This window comes from Gallus gallus, chromosome 2 (genome assembly GCF_016699485.2).
Source record: "Gallus gallus isolate bGalGal1 chromosome 2, bGalGal1.mat.broiler.GRCg7b, whole genome shotgun sequence".
Taxonomy (NCBI): Eukaryota; Metazoa; Chordata; class Aves; order Galliformes; family Phasianidae; genus Gallus; species Gallus gallus.
Window position 1 is genome coordinate 127,633,348 of NC_052533.1, and position 18,860 is coordinate 127,652,207.

General features: G+C 36.5%; 1 protein-coding gene across 5 annotated transcripts in view; it reads left to right on the top strand.

Moving 5' to 3' along the window:
* Positions 1 to 18,860, top strand: part of VPS13B (vacuolar protein sorting 13 homolog B) — a 411,590-nt gene that overhangs the window by 171,038 nt on the left and 221,692 nt on the right. For all 5 annotated transcript variants that reach the window (XM_040695919.2, XM_040695916.2, XM_040695918.2 and 2 more), the window contains exon 20: positions 10,310 to 10,419. In XM_040695919.2, the coding sequence (XP_040551853.1) occupies positions 10,310 to 10,419 (110 nt within the window). The remainder of the gene's footprint in view (positions 1 to 10,309; positions 10,420 to 18,860) is intronic.

Below are 18,860 nucleotides of genomic sequence, written 5' to 3' on the forward strand. Positions count from 1 at the left end.
TGAAAGGGCAATAAAACAAAACTGCAGGCAAGGAATCCAGATTACAATCTGTGCATTCAATGTGCCGATGTGTAAATTAGCATATTAGACTACTAGACCATTTCACAATGTACTGCAGCAGGACTTTTTTCCTCTGTTTATGCAGTACAGACATTTTTCGGTTAGAAATATGCTGTATATCTTGAAGAATTCCTCCACTGTGTAACATTGATAATTTTCATTCTTCCTTCTGGAATCTCTTCAAACTACAGCACCTTCTCAGCTTTCTGAGGCCAGTTCACCTCTTGTATCTGTGAGCAGAGGCACTTCCACATTTGAAATCTCTGTTTGTGTCTTGGTACAACCAGTGTAAGTGGAGATTAGAGGACTACTACCTTTGCTTCTCTGTTCTCCCTCCTATCTTACTTGTACATTTCATAGGTTAAGAAAGGCATTTTAGTTCTACATTACACATGAACATCTATCAGAATGGTACTGAAAATCTCAAAATCCAATTATCTTTGGTGGACTTGTGGGATTTCATTCAAAGTTGTAGTTAATTATAGCATCATATTAATTCAAATTAAGTTTACATCTAAAATGTAATGTTCCCTTTGTAAGTAGACTGACCACAAATTCAATTAAAAGACTTTTTTATAAAGCATGCATATACTGTCACTCACAAATACAAGCCCCTTTTGAAATTATTGCCTAAGCAAACATCAGCTACCAAAATGATCAGGACTGTCTGAGCATTAGAAAACCTGCCCATTTTATATTTGTAGTATCTGAAGGTGTAAAGTCTGATATATATATTTTTTCCTTATTCAATTAGCAAACACTAAAAAATTAATATTTTTCAAAGTTTTTTTTTTTAAAAAAGAAAGCATACATTTTAAACCCTTTATGTATCAAATGCACATTGGAGAGAGAAGAAAAAAAGTTTGTGGTAGAGCTACTCATGCCATTTTACCTACCTTGTCGTGTCACAACTATGATACTGTAATGCACTGTGGCTATTTTTATTCTGGCTCATAGTTTGGCACTCCATTTATACAATACTTTTTGCAATCTTGAATCATAGCGCAGAGCATGAAAGCTTCTTGAGTTATATAGAGGAATGTGTGAATTAAGTAGAATTTTCTGTTAAGAATATCTGTAGTTTTCTGTTCTTTCTCTACTTACACATCTTTTATAGAAAAGCATAAACTTATATGTAATTTCTACTTTAAAGCTTATATATGCCTTCCTAAATTTATTTTCTTATTCGTGAAGCTTGGAGTTTTGGGGTTTATTAATTCAACTGAGCACCTAAGAAAGTACACAAACTCTTCTCTGTGTTTTCTATTGCTTCTGAGGAGCTATAATTTTTAAAGGAAAAAAAAAGTCACAGCTGTACGTTATTCAAATTACTTTTAAGAAAAGGTACGTGAAGCATCTACTGCTAAAAAGATTTCAGTTTTACAACTTCAAATGCAAGACCAATTGGTATCCATGGTCACAGTGCTACAAATGTTCAGCTGCTGAAAAAGGAATGAAATAGTTCCCTTGATGCCCTGTTGCCATAAGGGAAGAATCCTGTTGCAATTCACAGAGGAATACTACTGCAAGAAATTGCAAAAGAGCATTTTGGCAGATGATACTGAGGTGTTTGTAAATACAGAAGCTGAAATGTATTAAGAAACTTCCTGGCAGTTTTCAAAATATTTGCTAGTGTCATTTTGAGACCCGTATTATAGAAGTAACAGAGTAAAAATGTATTGAAAATCACTTAGAAATATGTTGAGGCATTGTTGATTTTAACTATATCAGTAGTTCACGATCTTCCTGTAGAGTTTTGTGAAAGTAATGCTATGGAAGCACTCTTCCAATCCAGTCGTAAGGAAAGGGAGAAAGCAATCCTGGTATCTGTGTGCTTACACATATTGTGATGCACGGTTAAGTAATGTACAGATCATACAATCTGAGGTTTGTGAACTTTTCAGATAGCAGGGGCTTCACTCTTGATGGCTTTTTTAATAGAAAAGTTGAGAGAATTTATTAAACATTCTGTTAGCTTACTTAGAAATAACAATTTTGGCTTGTGACTGATACTATCTTCTACATTAAGAGAGATGTTGACATGTGGTCTGCTCTACCCTGCTGAGACATATGTGGAATCAAGTGTTCCAGCAACAGTCTTCTGTTTCCCATGATCTCAGAGTCTTGGATCAAACCTTGGCCATTTTCTAATTTTCTAAGCAGAATTAAATATTGATATATCCAACTTCATCTTCCTGGCTCAGAATTTGGACTGAGTATCATAGATTCACAGTATCATTTCAGTTGGAAAAGACCTGTAAGGTCACAGAGACCAACCGAATCCCATCGCTAAACCATGTCCCAGTAAATGTAATAGTAATGTCCCATCACACTGTATAGACAGTCTTTCTTAGGACATAAAGAGGAAGTTAAATTTGGACTTCTTTTCTGATGTTCTCCTTACATATCTCTCACTCTACTGGTGTTCTGCAGGTTTGGAAACAGTTCTAGATTTAAAACCTTTTTTGGGACTTCTACTGCCAGCTTCTCCAGTATTTTCTTGATTCTTTGTAAACTCTTGACCTGGAGGTTCAATCAGCCTTGCAGTAACTCTTGTCATCAACAGTAGATCAGAGACGGATAGACAAGGCTGAAATCTTATTGAAAACAACCTTGTTCACAGCAGTACAGATCACAAAAGAGATTATTGTCAGCTACAGTCCTAAACTTGCTGTTATTCAAGCTTCCGCCTGGAGCATTCAGGATGCCTTTTAGACCTCAAAGATGAGTCCTTTTTCTGTTAGGATTCTGTACCTTCAGTATCAGTCCACTAAATGGCTGGTGCAGAGATATACAGTTCTCACGGTTCTTGCAGTCCTGTCATTCTGTGAGAAGAAAATGTAATAAAACCGCCTGTTTGAGCCTTCCCATTCCAAGAAGTTTCCTTGATAGCCATCATTTCCTCAAAAAGGGTTGAGATCACTCGTGTGGATAGAATTTGGATGAAGCTCTTGTGTAGGCAGCTCCCAATACTATACTCAGCAAACACTCTGTCAAAATATTGTTTTCTTTGCTCACTTGCAAGAAGTCTTTGTCCACTGACATATGCTTTCTCTGTGGCTTAGCTCTCTATGGCCTTTTGTCCCTTCAGCTGCAGCTTGAACTGTGCAACAGTTTCTGTATAGAATTTGTAGTGGATATTTTTTGTCTTTTTAATCTAACTGCGGCAGGATTATTAAGGCAATAGCTTCTACATATTTGGAGACTTCGGTGTCTTCATTAAATAACATCCATGCAGACAGCACGTGAAGTTCAGCTACTGGTTTTACTTATAGATTTGTATTCATACTTTCCAAGAACAATGCAACCATAAAAATCTGTAAATATTACTGCATTTGGAAAAGAGCTTTTGCAGTTGTAGTTTGCCTAAGGCTCTGAGGTCCACATCCAGGTGGCTTGGACCTAGAGTAGCTCAAAACCCATTTGCTTTAATAGTAAATAGGCAATCATTTAAAAATGAAGAAAAGAAAATTACTTAACCAGTAAGTGAAGTTCAAGACACATGTGTGTATGCATTTTTATTTCTGTGCTCTCTGCGCTGGGATTTGGACGATGCATAATGCTTTTGGCATGGAGCGTAGTGTGAATTAGGGAGCGTAAATACTGAATGAATGGTATTGTGAAACAGAAGTTTCCAGGTTTGAATGCTTAAAGCTAACCTAGTGACCTTTCAACTGACCAGAGCTGCATGCAGTGTTTTTAATATCTATGTACACAATGGATTTATACAGTGGTATAGATGATATTCTGTTTTATTGCCTGTTCATTCCCTACTGCTGCATATTGAGTTAACGCTTTCTAGATCTATTTTAATAACAGAGATCTTGTTTTCTGCGTCAGAGCAATCAGCTCAGTCATCGCTTTGCATGTAAAGTTATATTGCAGTGATACGAGTAGGAAAAGTATTTTACCTGTGTAGAATCAGGTCAGATGGCTCCAGCGGTTCTGCAGCCAGCCCTGCTGCTGATTGCTTTGAATCACTCAGATCTGTTCCACCACCTTTGTCTCCCCCAGTGTCTTGGGCAGTGCAGATCCCTACAGGACTCTGCCTTCTTCTGGAAAGACAATAACCACATTTTCTTATCACTGTTTCTCTTCTCTTAAATAATATATCCGATCTAAAATTATTTGTCTATTGAAATTTTTCTCTTGTCCGTAACATGTAGCGTAATTATGTTAAAAGCCTTGGATTAAACACTTTATACCTGTAGGAAACATGTGTAGGATCATGATATTTCTCCCCCTTTGCTTAAGAATGACACAAAGGAATTGCTTTCATGCTGTTGGTATCATTTTATTCACTCAATGACAGTGTATTTTTGAAGTGGAATGGAGGCAATTCAGTAATCACCCAAATAAAGCTGACATTTCTGTATTCTATAGCTGCCTACACATTTCCCGTTTTTCCGGCTCGTTATTGCCTGTTAAGCTGCATCCCTTAACCCACATCATCACATTCTCTAAAGGAAATTAAAGTTTTGCTCCAGTGAATTCTGGAAAACAAGCAGCCTTTCAAGATGCTCTTCTTCAAAAACATACAGCAACCATGCTAAATGCACATCATAGAGCATTTTTGTGAAAACTTGCGTCTCAGCACATCATAATAATTTTTTTTTGTTATAAGAAAGGCAAAATACTAAATGGAGTCATTTCCATTCTTAACATCAAAGGACAGATTGTATGAAATACCTGAGGGAGGTTCTCTGTAGCTTGACTTGGTGTGTGCCTCTCCATATGGATTTACAGAAATGTGGCTGCTTGTTCTTCAGAAGAATGATGCTTGACATGTTAACATGTAATGTATTGAGCAGTCTTCTATTTTGCCTCATTATGCTATGTTTTGGTTATAATTCCATCCGTTTTAATTACATACTTTGGCATTTGAGAGTATTTGGGTGCTTTCAGAGAATGATAGGATATTTAATTTCTTTTACCCTTATAATGGCTTATCAGAACACTCAGCTGAAATTAAGCCAACGTGATTTAGGCCTATTTTTAACAAGGTCAAAACCCCAGCTTATTTATTTTTCTATTTTTGTTTCTAGTTTCAGTAAATACTTAGCTGTGGCCCACAACTTTAACATCTGAATTCTATCCCAGTGTCCTGCTGTTCTGCTGTGTAATTTAATAACTTTGCCTCTATGCCTTACTTTTGCTGTTTTTTAAGTAAAAGTAATGATGCTGACTTCTTGTTTCAGCACTTAGAGCTTTTCAACTATAAACCATAGTAGCAGGGTTACAAGGTAGTGGTAGAAGTATGATCTCATTAAATGTTTCCCAAGATCAAAAGCTATTACTTTAAATAATGCATAGTATTAATATATTGTGGTATGTGCATGTTTGAACAGAGTATAACTGTTTTCTGAAGAAACTTTGACATTACAGAACAAAATGCTTTGTTCATGGGAAAGTGTGAATACTGCTTTTTTAATGAAATATTCAAATACTGGTCTAGGCAACTAAATTAAATGATCCTGAGGTTATTTTAAGTATTTAGTGACCATGAAACTCTGTGAAAGTGAAGTTGACTAGGAGATCTTTTTCTCTGAAATAAAATTTGGATAATGTTTTAATAAAAGGCCATTTATAATCACTCAAGTCAACCTTGAGCAGAGACCGATGCGGATGTGTATTTTATCAGATAAACAAAATTTGTCAAGTTTCTGTAGCTAGTCTGATGTAAAAGAATTTTTCAAGATAATGAACTTTGATGTATGTTTTCTTTGTCTGAGTCAGCAAGTCAAAATGAAACGCAGTTCTCCATCTCTTACCTAATATTAGATTAGCTTTTGCAAGACAATTACATTGGCTGGTCATAGATGCTACAAAGCTGACAGAGTTTGCATGTTACTTTTTTATGCTGTGTAACTGCAATCTCTAACTCCCTCTTCAGCTCTCGTTCTTCAGCTTGGGATGTAACTGGAAATGACTGTGGTGCCATGGGATAGCTAATTGGTAAAGCCTGTTTGGAATGTGGATAAGTGAGCCGTTCTGGCAGTGAGCAGAGTAGTGAAGTGTGCTCTTTTTCCCTTAGTTGACTTACAGGCTAAAATTAAAAATAGTTAGATATTTCAACATTTAGTGATTTACAGTTCATCTGTTCTGCTTCAGCTGGCAGAAAGAACTAATTACCTATATAGTTTTATTAAAAAACAAAAAACATCAAAAATCCTCTTTATTTCTGTGTGATCCATAACTATTTTTACAGTATGCTTTAGCAAAAATGCTCTTGAAAACATTTATATTTGAAACATGTATAACTAAAGGTAAAGAGATTATTTATTATGTTATTCTGCTAATTTAACCTGTATCAGCACCTGCTTATCGTTCACATGTCCTGAGACACAGGAGTGACGAGCTCAATGCTAAAATAATTCATGGTGTAGTTTATATAGCAAGATGGTGTAATGTTTTCTTTAGTTACTTAGTTACCAAAAATAAACAAAACTGGTCAGAATTAGTTTTTATTGTAGATCATTCCCTTTGTTCATATTTGTGATCCCTCCCCAATATAAATTGTGCATTAACTTAAACTTTAGTTTCCTGTTAAGATTTTAGGTTCATTTTATAGGGGAATATCTGAAATGTTTTAGTGGAAGTTTTTACTCTATGGAGTGTATAGATGTGTTTGGACACTGTACACGCAGAGTGGAATTTGCAACGAATTTTGCCAGGGTGGTCCTTTACTATTCCTAGTAAAGTTTTTTTCACCAGAATGGTGAGAGTGACTCAGTAATGCAAGGTTTACTCTTTCATGAGGTTCTACACCTCAAAACAAGCAGCCATTTTCTCCAGGCATTGCCTCCTCCTTTCTAATCCCAAACCACCATCCCGCTGCTGTCATTTTTCTCTTCTGACTCTCTGATCTTTGAAGCCCTTTCCCGTTTTTCCATTGATACTGAGCATCCCTCAGCACCAGCACTGTGATCCTCGACTATGGACCCACATCTCCATGTGTCCTCCTCTGCCCCACGTGCTTCACTAGAAGTTGCCACATTCTGTGTCCCACTTCATATGTGCTTCAGTTTCTCCTTGTGAAGAAGAGAGCTTAGAACCCCTGACCAACTGCCCCTCTCTTCCCTGATGTAGGGCAGGAAGAGCTGGTGGCAGAGGCCGCCTGGCAGCAGGAGGCCCTGCATTAACCTCCTTGGCTCCCAGGCCTTCAGGGCAGTGAGTGCTGCCACCACAGCTGTTGTCCTTCAGGGAAGCTCATCATTAAGGTTGACTGCAGGGTGAGTGTGCAGCTGCACTGAGCCGCCTCCTGCTCTGGCCTACTGCCTCCTGGTTCGTGCCTCCAGAGACAGCCAAACGTTGGGGAGAAAAGAAATTATTTGCCTAACTGCACCTTGCATGTAATGCCATGGTTTTGAGGAAATTCTTCTCAAACTTTCAAAGATGACATGGTGTTGGGTTCGATCTTATTTTTAAATCATTTTCTGGAGAGGTGTAAGAGAGAACATGGGCAAGAGCTGGGATCTGAAAATGAAACCCAGTACGGTATGGATCTAAGGTTTGTTTTTTTGGTTTTGGTTTTTTTTTTCCTGAAATGTGAATTTACTTAAGAGGAGAAAAATGGGAGGGAAGAGAAGAAAGTTCACCGCAGTCGTAATGAAATCCAGGAAAATCGAGTGTTGCATCTTGACAGAGAGAAACAACAAAGTCGTTTGTTTCTGAAGCACGTAAGGGGCCTGCTGCCAGCTTATGGCTTGGCTATCCCACAGACGTCTGCCCTGAAGGCCGGGGTGCTGCTTATTTCTTAGCATGGGAGCTCAAGTGTTTTGGGATGGCAAGGGAGAAACACTGCACCTGAGAGTATTTTCTTTGATTATTTAGTTAGTTATTCTGAAGAGAGCTGTTACACAAAAACCAGCTTTATGTAGGTGATTATGTTGACCAGCGAATATAGCAGCTGAGTAGCAAATAGAGCAGTAAATTTCAGTAATTTGAAGTGATGGAAGTGGGGAGGAGGCCAAAATTACCTGGCATTCCAACTGAAAGTCAAATAGTGCAATTGCTTATCTGTCTACTTGTATGTTAGACTGTTTTGGGTGTTTTTTTCCTCCTCAGACACGAGCTATCAATGACAAAAGACAACTGAAAAAATAAACTATTTTGCTCTCTGCTCTGCCTTACTTTAAAGTTTTATTGGGTTGTTATGGTGACTTCATTGAAGTTTAAAGGTAGTTTCAGTTCAAAGCACAGCTTAATTGTTTTGGACATCTTACTTTTAGCTGATTTTTTTTGCAATAAACACAAAACTAAACGGTGTAACTAGCAGCATGTGCTACAGTAACAATTTTTTTCTTTTCAAGATCTGTTGTAAATATGAGATATTTGTTGATTTTGCCTGTAGGCTGATTTTATTCCTCTCTCTTTGGGAGGTCTCTGAACTCCCACTTGTCATATCACTTATGCATTAAACCTTTCTTTAAGCATTGCTGACAACGGGCAGTATCTCTTAAAGATGCAGAATTCTCTCTTTTTGGCATCCAACTACATTATAACAGCGAACGATTGTAGCGTCTACTTTATCAATCTTCCATTACCTTCTGCTGCTATTTGTTAGTTTCCTCCAGATCCTGCTGCAAGAGACATTCACCGCTGTTCTTACTTACTTGCACATTACCCTTTTACTGTATGCTCCACATCAGCTTTGCCTTAAGTTGCAGATTTATTTCTAAGGTTTATTACTGACGTTTAAAACCATCAGATCACAAAGACAAGTCTATGTATAGGAGTTCCTCACAGTGTGTGTTCCAACTCCATGCTGGTGCTGGGCTGATGATTTATCTTTGTGTATTTCTTGAATGCCTTTTTCCCATTGTACTCATCAGCCTTTACTTGCATAGCCCTGTTCTGATGGTATTTCTGCTACTTGGAATTCAACAGGTTTTAAAATTGTTATATATAATAAGTATATAACTTCTTTGGTTTTGTTTTCACAGTTTTGTGATGTATTATGTCTTTTCAGGCATGTTTTTTGGTGAAGTATATTGAATTTTGTGATGTACTTTTTGAATTTATTTGAATTTATTATTGAATTCAGATTGCAGCACTTGTATACTACAGAGCAAATATGTTAGTAGGTATTTCTTTAGGAAATAACTCATGATTCTTTGAATTATAAAACTACTGTAATTCTCTAGAACTTGATACTGGACCTCCCAGTAACCAGGATTTCTTTCTTGAATGTATTTTGATATATTATTTCATTTATTCATTATACTTATTTATTCATATGAATCTTGCAACTCTGTGCTGTGCAAAACTACACTGACTAACAATTGATCTGTACTTTTTAAACAGTAGCCTCACTAAATTCATGGTCAGATTTTTAATGCAGGTGGAAAAGAAATAGAGACTCATAAATTGGGTTTTAGAGTGTCTGGTTTTTGAAGTATGTTAAGATTTCTAGATACCAAGAATACAGTATACATACTAGATACAGCTTTTCTCCTATTTTGAGTGTCTGTTTCCCATGTAGGTTTTTCTTCACATGTGTATGAAAACTTTGAATTTTTGGGGGGGAATAAAGTTACTATAGCCTTATCTTGTAGTCCTTCGACTTCTAAAATGTGATTTAAACGAAATAAGATAAATTGTAAAATTTAAGACAAGCAGAGCACAACCTAAGCAGAGTTGAAAAATTTGCCTTTTATTTTTCTCAGAAAGTTTGCTAAAGAGTATTTGGAACCAAATCCACATTGAAAATGTTATTCTTGAGCAAAATGCTGTCTTTGTTAAAGAAGATGAAAAACAATCCACTGCCCAAACTAGGCTTCTCTTACTGGAGGTGCAGGGAGTCATGCAGTATGTTCTTTTGTGTCAACGATCATTTGACTCGTTTCTTGCATAATGTTGTTGTTGGCTTAGAGTCTGAAGAAAGGTGTTGTGTGTATTCAGTTACATGCTCAATTTTGTGAAAGCAACCGTTTTTCCTGGCAAAAAGATGCAACAAGCAATATCAAAATACAGTTCTCTGTGTCTTTTGTGTGTGTGTGTGTGTGTGTGTGTGTATGTATGTATGTATGTATGTGTGTGTCCCCATAAGACTGACAGTGCTGGCAAATTTTTGATTTTCAATAAGATAATTATAAGAAATGTAGGTGGTAATTATTGCAGTTAATAAGAATTGTAAGGAAAATATATTTAAATACGACCCAAACCAAATCTGCATCAAAGATCTGTGTGCAAGAAAAATGAATATAAATGGACAGTAACTATTTTGTTTTATTTTCTGTGCATATAGGTGCAGTACTTTTGTCCAGCATACAAGGATTAGCAATTAACGTTGATCCAGTACTGTATACTTGGCTTATCTACCAGCCTCAGAAACGTGCTAGTAGACATATTCAACAGGTATGTATTCTTGGAGAAGAAGGAATAAGGAGAGGAAATACTTTCTGTTGCATATTTACCAGTAGGGCATTTTTGTTCCATGCATTTTTTGTTGTTTTAGTTTGCTGCACATAGTGCTTTGGTCTGGTTTTGATTTATTTAAAATGTAATATTTTGCATACTGAAGTTTTTATTTCATAGTTTTATTTCATTTATTTCATTTTTACATTTTTTAATTAAAAGAGGGCATGTTTCCTTACGGTCACTCTCTCTAGGATCAATCAGATTTTAGTCACTTAGGATGGGTTATCAAATAGTTACATTATTTGTTTTTAAAAAATCAGTACTCTAATTAAAACTCAATTTAGTAGGGGACAAACCGTGCAGTTCATAACTTAATATAAGTTAATGCTGTAATGGATTCTGTAAATAATGTCAAGATGCTTATTTGTATACAACGTGCTTAGAAGAGATGCAGGTAGGTAAGGCTGTGGGTATGTGTAGCACAGCATTTTCTTTGAGGTACACTCAACTGTAACTTCCAAACCATGGACTTCTCATTCAGAAAGAGCATGGAATGTTTTTGCCAGGTTTTAAACTTCCTTTTGTTTTTCTTCTTTTCTGTTGTTTGGCACATTAATGGTGTACTGTAAGCATTGAATTGCTTATAGTTGATTGACTGAGTGGACTGTATAGCTTGATGTTCTGTGTTCTCTCTCAGTTATAAGTTGCCAACTGTTAAGTGACCAATATAAGAATCTTTTGATACTGATCTCACGGTGCGTGTGTATTTATGTATATATACACAGCGAGCACATTAAAAAGATTTGAAGTGGGAGGATTAACATGGTCTGCAAACATTTCTGTTTCTTGTATTTTAGTGACCTTGTTAATGTAGTAATTGTCAAATATTCAAGTCCCGTTAAACTCATTCAGCACCAACAGCATCTGAAAATGCTCAGTGTGTGAACTGCTTACTATTTTATCTTTGTTATAACTTTACACTGTTTTTGAATGTGTTGAATTTTTCTTCATTCTCACATCATAACTGGAGCAGGGAGATGCCTTCTGTTATACTTTGTAGACCACTCATGTATTTTTGCAGTACTGTTATTAGTCTTTTCAAAATTTAATTGAGCTTATCATTCCAAATGTTCATATCGAAATCTTTCATAAGCATCGATTTATACAACCTGCTGTTAATTGATGTGTTCTCTTTCAATTACCTTTTCCTGTCAAATGATTAGAACTGTCAACGTGATACTAGTTCCAACACTAATGTAATTATAGACTGAATATGTAAATAAGAAAAGATGATGTCTCTGGTAGTCATGAAGAAATTTCATTTGAAAAGAAACTTTACATGTATTAAAATATTATCAATAGAAGAAAAGTTTGGAACAGGTTTGGTTACCATAGTCAGATTTGTATCACAAAAATGCTCTCTATAGCCATCATAATTTTTGTAAATTTAACAAAAGGCATGATGCTTTCAGGCATTATTGTCAACGTGTTATCGATTGATAAAGTTCTTTTCTTCTTCTGTTCCAACTGTTAAGCTTATCCAGTTGCAAAAGGAAAAATCATTTCAGAAGTTCCTTGTGTGACTGAAAGTTTTAAAGTGTTATTTGAAGCTTTAATGTCTACTAAATACTTCTTCTCTTCCTCTCATTTTGAGTAAGTCAAAACTGCAAGTTTTACCTGGAAATGCGTATAATCAGAATATCTCTTGGCATGTTTGGTTCCATGTCTGTATTTTATCAAGTCATAACATTTTGAGTGTGATAAATTAAATCAAGCTAAAAATTTGTATAGGACCACAGTCAATGCATCATAAACTTCTGATTGATTGTGCACAGGGTAGAGCTGGGGTTGCCTGTGTCCCCAGAGACAGATATGCCTTTTTGTACCTGAGCTTCCTGAGATTTGTTCTCCTTTTAACAGTTACTGTGGAATTCTTATGTTTATAATGGCAGTTTGGTAGTGTGTTTGTTTTGCATCATAGTGAAAAACTCACTGTGTGTAACATAACTGTGTTGATACCATTTTGTCTGGAAACATGAAAAGTTAGAAATATCAGAACTTACGTAACTTAGTTAAGCTGAAATAGGTTAGGATAGAAGTAAGTATAACAGTAAATATGTTTTACAAAGATCAACAATTTTCCATGAGTTTTCCATATAGCCATGCCATTTTTTCTTTAAGAGTAATGTAACAAAACCATGAAGAAATGTGATTGTCACTGATCTAACTGTGCTTTTATTCAGCTTGAACAGAGCAACACAGAAATGATGTGTGGGGCAAACTCAGCCCAGTGGGGCTACCCCTTTTTATTTATTGTTAGCTTCTTACTCAACCTACTTGTTTGCACCTTGCTTACCCAGAAGTTAGTAATCTAGAACCAATGTGACAGCTGCAATCATTATATTATTCAATTATCTATAGGTTTTATTTCTTTACACTTTGTCCCCTGCTTTACCCAGTCTATTTTAGACAAATAGGTTATGAACCCTTTAGCTTCGTTTGTGTAATATCTGTTACAATAGGTTACATGTCCTGATACGCTCTTAGATGGTGTCTGAAAAGTGTGATTAATAATAAATGAAATTTTTTAAAGTCTGGCTAAGGGTAAACACCAGAAGGGAAGTAAAGCTATCTAAAAGGAAAGTTAATTGGTAAAGTGATGTGATTCTGTAATTCTGTAAGTGGTGAAAATATTCTTAATATATTTAAGCTAGAAGTAATACCTTTTTAAGTCATTGCTTAAGACTACAGTAAAGTTCTCTGTTTCTTTTTGTCTTGTTAGAGGATATGTTCTATTTTCTTGTTCCAATATGGAATTTTCTTTATTTAGGAACAATACATATCGTGTAGCACAAGAAAACGGAGTCTAGTGTTTAAGTAAGGAAGTTAGAATTTGGAAATTTATTTAATGTACGTTGTGGTTTAACCTGGTAAGCAGCTAAACACCGCACAGCCTTTCACTCAATTCCCTGCCTTCCAATGGCAATGTGATGGGGGTGGGGAGCACAAAACTAGTGGAACTTGTAGGTTGAAATAAAAACTATTTAGTGAGAAAGAAAAGGAAGAGAGAAATAACAGTAACAATAGTTACATATATAGACACACTAAAACAAGTGTTGCACAAAGCAGTTTTTTTACCTCCCACTGACTGATGCCAAAGCAGCAGCATCCCCCACTCCCCTGGCCAACTCCCTGCAGTTTTATAGGTTTTTTTACACAACATCATATATGGTATGGAACATCCTTTTGACCAGTTTAGGTCAGCTGTTCTGGTTCTGTCCTCTCCCAGCTCCTTGTGCCCTTCCCCCCAGCCCTCTTGCTGGCAGAACAGTACAAAAAGCTGAGAAGCAGAAACAGCCTTGGCTCTGTACAGCACTAGTCAGCAACAACTGAAACATTGGTGTGGTATCAGCGTTGCTTTTCTCTTAAGACCAAAAAATGGCATCATACCAGACGCTATGAATAAAATCAACTGTGTCACAGCTGAAACCAGAACAATGTACATCACTTCTATATAAATTAGTTGTCTGTATGGTGTGCAATTTGCATAGATTATTATATTTATTTAACACTTACTTGGTAAAAAGTACATTTGGAAAAGAACTAGTCTTTTTTAAAGCTGCTGCGTAATTTTTGAAATACAATGGAATATTTGGAGCCAGATGCTTTCAATGTATTGCATTGTAGTGTATTACCTTTTTGTTATAAAGTGACTATGCATGCCAAAATGTGGCTGCTGTTACGCATTTGAATAATAATCCGTGTGGTTACTGTTGTGACTATATGGCCAATGCTCTAGGGTAAAAGGATGTAAGTGTAACTTATTTTTATATATTCATTCTGAATTTCAACATGCCTCTATAAGTTTTCCATTGTCCCTCTTCAGGAACAAAAACAATGAGAACATTGCAGTGTTAAAATCTGTGAGACTCTTTCTTTGAGCTTGAATGAAACGCTTTTGAATTTCTCCCATGGTGACTAGTAGTATAAGAACAATACCATGTGTTCCTTAACTGAAGTTAAAGCCTTGTGTAAACTAAGTCTCTTCCCTTCTTGTCCGGACTTGTCCATTATCACATCTTGTTGAGAATATTGAAAATAGGTCAACATTATGCAATTCAGAGGGACATAACTGGATTTTTATTCTCAAATAGTAACGCTTCTTATAAAACTCAGATTGACAGAAATGAAATGTTTATATGTAAAAAAACCCAAGCACAACAGAGTTGTTCGCTGCTTTTGATGTGCTTAATGTTTGTCGCAAGCTTAGATTTTGTCCTTTTTTCTGTAAGTCAGTAATGTATATCTACTTAAACAGTTTATAGAAATACATTCAACTGTCTATTTGTACACTGCCTAGTATAACATGCATCATGTTTTCTTTAGAAGGTGATACAGCAAAGCCAATGCCTCTTAAGTTTATTTTAATCAGGAATAGAATTAACATCTCTTTTAACTGAACTTAAGGCAAATTCCGATGTGTAAAGTCTGTAAAGTCCTTAATACAGTAAGTTGTGCATGATCTTGCTTGATAAAAAGATCCTGTTGTAATGCAGAGCCTATTCCAATTCTTCGTCACCCTTCCAATTAAAAAAAAAACGTGGAAGTACATCCTTATGTTCAAAGGGAAGCTCCCGTGTTCCAATTTGTGCCCACTGCGAGTTGTGATGCTGGGCACCACTGGAAAGAGCCTGCCTCCATTCCCTTGAAATCTCCCTTCTCATAGTTACACACAATGTTAAGATTTCCCTTGAATCCCTTTGTCTTCCGGCTGAGCAATTCCATCTCTCTCAGGCCCTCCTCACAGGACTGATGCTCCAGGTCCTGGAACCTTGGTCTTCCTCTGGACTCTTATGTCCAGGTTTTTCTAGTACTGGGAAGCCCAGAACTGGACCCAGTACTCCTGCTGCAGCATCACCAATGCTTAGTGGAGGGGAAGAATCTCCTCCACTGACCTGCTGATGATCCTTTGCCAAATGCAGCCAAGAACATGATTAGACTTCTTAGTGGCAGGATCACATTGCTGACTAATATGAAGTCCTCTTCTGCAGATCTGCTTTCCAACTGGCTGTCCCCAGCATGTGCTGGTGCCTGTAGCTGTTCCTCCCCAGTGCAGGACTCAGCACTGCTCCTTGTTGAACTTACTGAGGTTCCTGTCAGCCCATTTCTCCAGCCTGTCAAGGTCCCTCTGCAGACCTCAGTATGACCCTTGGGTGAATCATCCAGTCCTGCCAAGCTTGCTGTGGTTATACTCTGGCCCATCATCCAGAACATTAATGAAGATATTGATTAGGATTGGACCCAGTATTGACCCTGGGGTTATGTGAGTAGTTATGGGTCTCCAACTAGATTTTGTACCATCACCACTCACTGGTCCTGGTCATTCAGTTTTCAGTCCACCTCACTGTTTATTCATCCAGCCCATACTATATCAGCTTCTCTGTGAGGATCTTATGGGAAATGTTGACAAAAGCCTTACTGAGGACCACAATGACAATATTCACTTCTCTCACCTTGTCCATCAGACTAGTCATTTCATTGTAGCTTAGTTAAGTTAGTTAAGTATAGTTTCCCTTTGGAGAATCAACGGTGGCTACTTCTCATTACTTTCTTGTCAAGGGCCTGGATTACCTGTTCATCAACTTCCAAGTTGAGACTGGCTGGCCTGGTTGATCCCTCAGTCTTTTCTTCATGCCCTTCTTGAATATATGACTGACATTTGCTTTTTTCCAGACCTTGATTGGCCCTTTCCAGTCACCATAACCATTCAAAGAACATTGTGAGGGGCCTTGTAATGACTTCTGCCAGCTCCCTTAGTACACCCGGGTGCATCCCATCAGGGCCCATGGACGTGATCAAGTATTCTGTGATACCTAAGACACAATATAGATGAAAGTGGCAGTAACTGTTGGAATTGATTTAGTTACATTATTTCAATTTATTTCTCAGTAATACTGAAATAACAACTTGAATCTTGGTGCAGAGCAAGAAATGAAGTTCATAGATTAAAGTACTGGAACTGTACTGGAGTACTGTTCAAAACTGATTTTCAGAACTCTGAATTTTGTCAGCTAGAAGCATCTGAGAGAAAAACAAATTAAAAAAAACCACCCAAATCACAACAAGCAGAACATTCAGAGTGGATTTGTCTTACCGTCATGATAGCAGTCCATTATGTAACTGTTTTAACGCTTAATGGATTGATTCTCAACTTCAAAAGTTTTAAAATTTTTAGTAATTAATATTGTAACAATAAATTTAAAAATAGCCTTTTTGATTTTGCTCACCTGAAGTTCAAAACCTGAAGAACAAGTAAAGAACATTCTGTAGAAATTTATTCATTGGTAAATTTTATATACTGATAATCTGGTGTATTATATTGTACTTCACAGTTTGTATGATATGGAAGGACTAAGAAAGATTTAAAGATATCAGAACTTCTAAAGAATTGTTATATTGGACACATTGGTAAAGGCACATTGGTAAATTTTCAAAAAAAGCCAAAGCCTCTGATCTTTTTACTGCATGATTCACTTCAACTTTAACCAGAAAAACCACTGGCTTTGGAAATACACTCTGTAATGTGCTCTTAAGATGCACATTGTCAGAAGTAATGCATTAAGAAGAAATCTGATAAAAAGGCAATTATTCTGCTTTTTATATAGTCTGTATGACTGCTCAAAGGAAAATTAGTATATTCCAGATTGCGCTCCAGTCCATCCATATGTTCTGTATAAAAAACACATATTTTACATTATTTGAGTGTTAAAAATAATCACATTTCTGGTTCCCTGAATTTGTTAGTCTTTTCTGAAATATGTTTTTGTTACCACCATTTTTTTTTCAGTAACTGGTAATAATCCATGAAGCTGGAGCAGTAAATTCAAAAGCCATCTTCCATACCCCACTTGGTGATTGATGAACCTATGCTACATTTTAAGCAGGGTTTAAATTGGCATAGAAATTTCAGAAGGTGATTTGTCTTTGAAATGTTCCTGTAAGCGTCAGCCAAAATGGGTTTTTTTGTTTGTTTGTTTGTTTTCTTTTGTTTTTTTAATACTTTTGTCTGTGTAGATTGTTTTGGTGAAGTTGAGCTGCATGTGTAGCAGCAGTAGATGTGTTTGTGTAGTATGTGCACCACATGCTTATTTGCTGCCTTTTAGCAGTTCTTACTCAGTAATATGTTTAGCTAAGACCTTTGTGTTTCTTCAGTTTGAGAGCCCTGTTGAATAGATATGATCTTTCATGATTTATGAAAGGTTAATTTTTGCAGATTTCAGTAAAGACGCAATTATATAGAGTAACTTGTACGTATGTTGCTTACTGCATGTCAACATTGTCTTTTTATTCAAAAACAAAACAGAGCTGTATTTTGAGTCATTCCTTCTAGTAATGTAATATTTAATTCTGACTATTATTTGAATGTTTTCTTGAAATTAGACATTCTTTATTTTGGTAAAGCAGTGCCATTTCTATCATATATTTACACTCTTCTAAATCCCTAACTTAGCTTTGTACTGATAAATATTTCATTTGTTTGCCTTGGGAACGAATGCATTAGTTAAACTTGCATATGAAACAGTCAGTTATATGATACTCTTGGCAGTGAAAATACAGATGTAATCTTGTTTTTCTCAAATGCACACTACTGTAAAGCCTCCACTATTTGCCTGTATTTCTCTTACATCAATCATTTAACTAAAATTAATCATTTTATCAGTGAAGCCAGCATAGATTCACCAAGCACGGATCATGCCTGATCAATCTCTTGGCTTTTTATGATGGAATGACGGCATCGGTGGTCCAAGGAAAGTTTTTGGATGTAGTCTTGCACCATGTCATTATCTCTAAATTGGTGAGAGATGGATTTGATGACTGGACAATTGGGTGGATAAAGTATTGGTTGGATGGTTGTAACCAGAGGAGTTGTTGTCAACAGCTTTGTGTCCAGGTGGAGGCTGGTCCTATGTAGTGTCCCCCCGGGGTCCATCTTGGGACCCAGTGTTCTTCAACACATTTATCAGTAGCATAGACAGTGAGATGAGTGTAACCCTTGCAAGTTTGTAGATTACAACAAGATGAGTGGTGCAGTTGACATACTCTGGGATATTTGCCTAAGAAGAAATAGTTCATCATGACTTGGTCAGGAGACTCACATAGAACAAGTAATTCCTCACATGTAATCTGTCTTAGCCGATTGTGCCACAGTGGGAAAAAAACCTAAAATTTGGACACTGATATCCTTATATTGTGTCATTCGTTCTCTGTCATTCATTATCAGAGGCGTTTGGCTCTTTAAGACACAATGTTTCACAATATTGCAAAAGGAATCTTTAGACAGATGACTTCATTGATTTTACCTTCTGCTTGCAAGCTATTGCACATATCCAGATCACTCTGTGTGGCCACGGCAGCCCCTACTGTGATAGCTGGGTTTG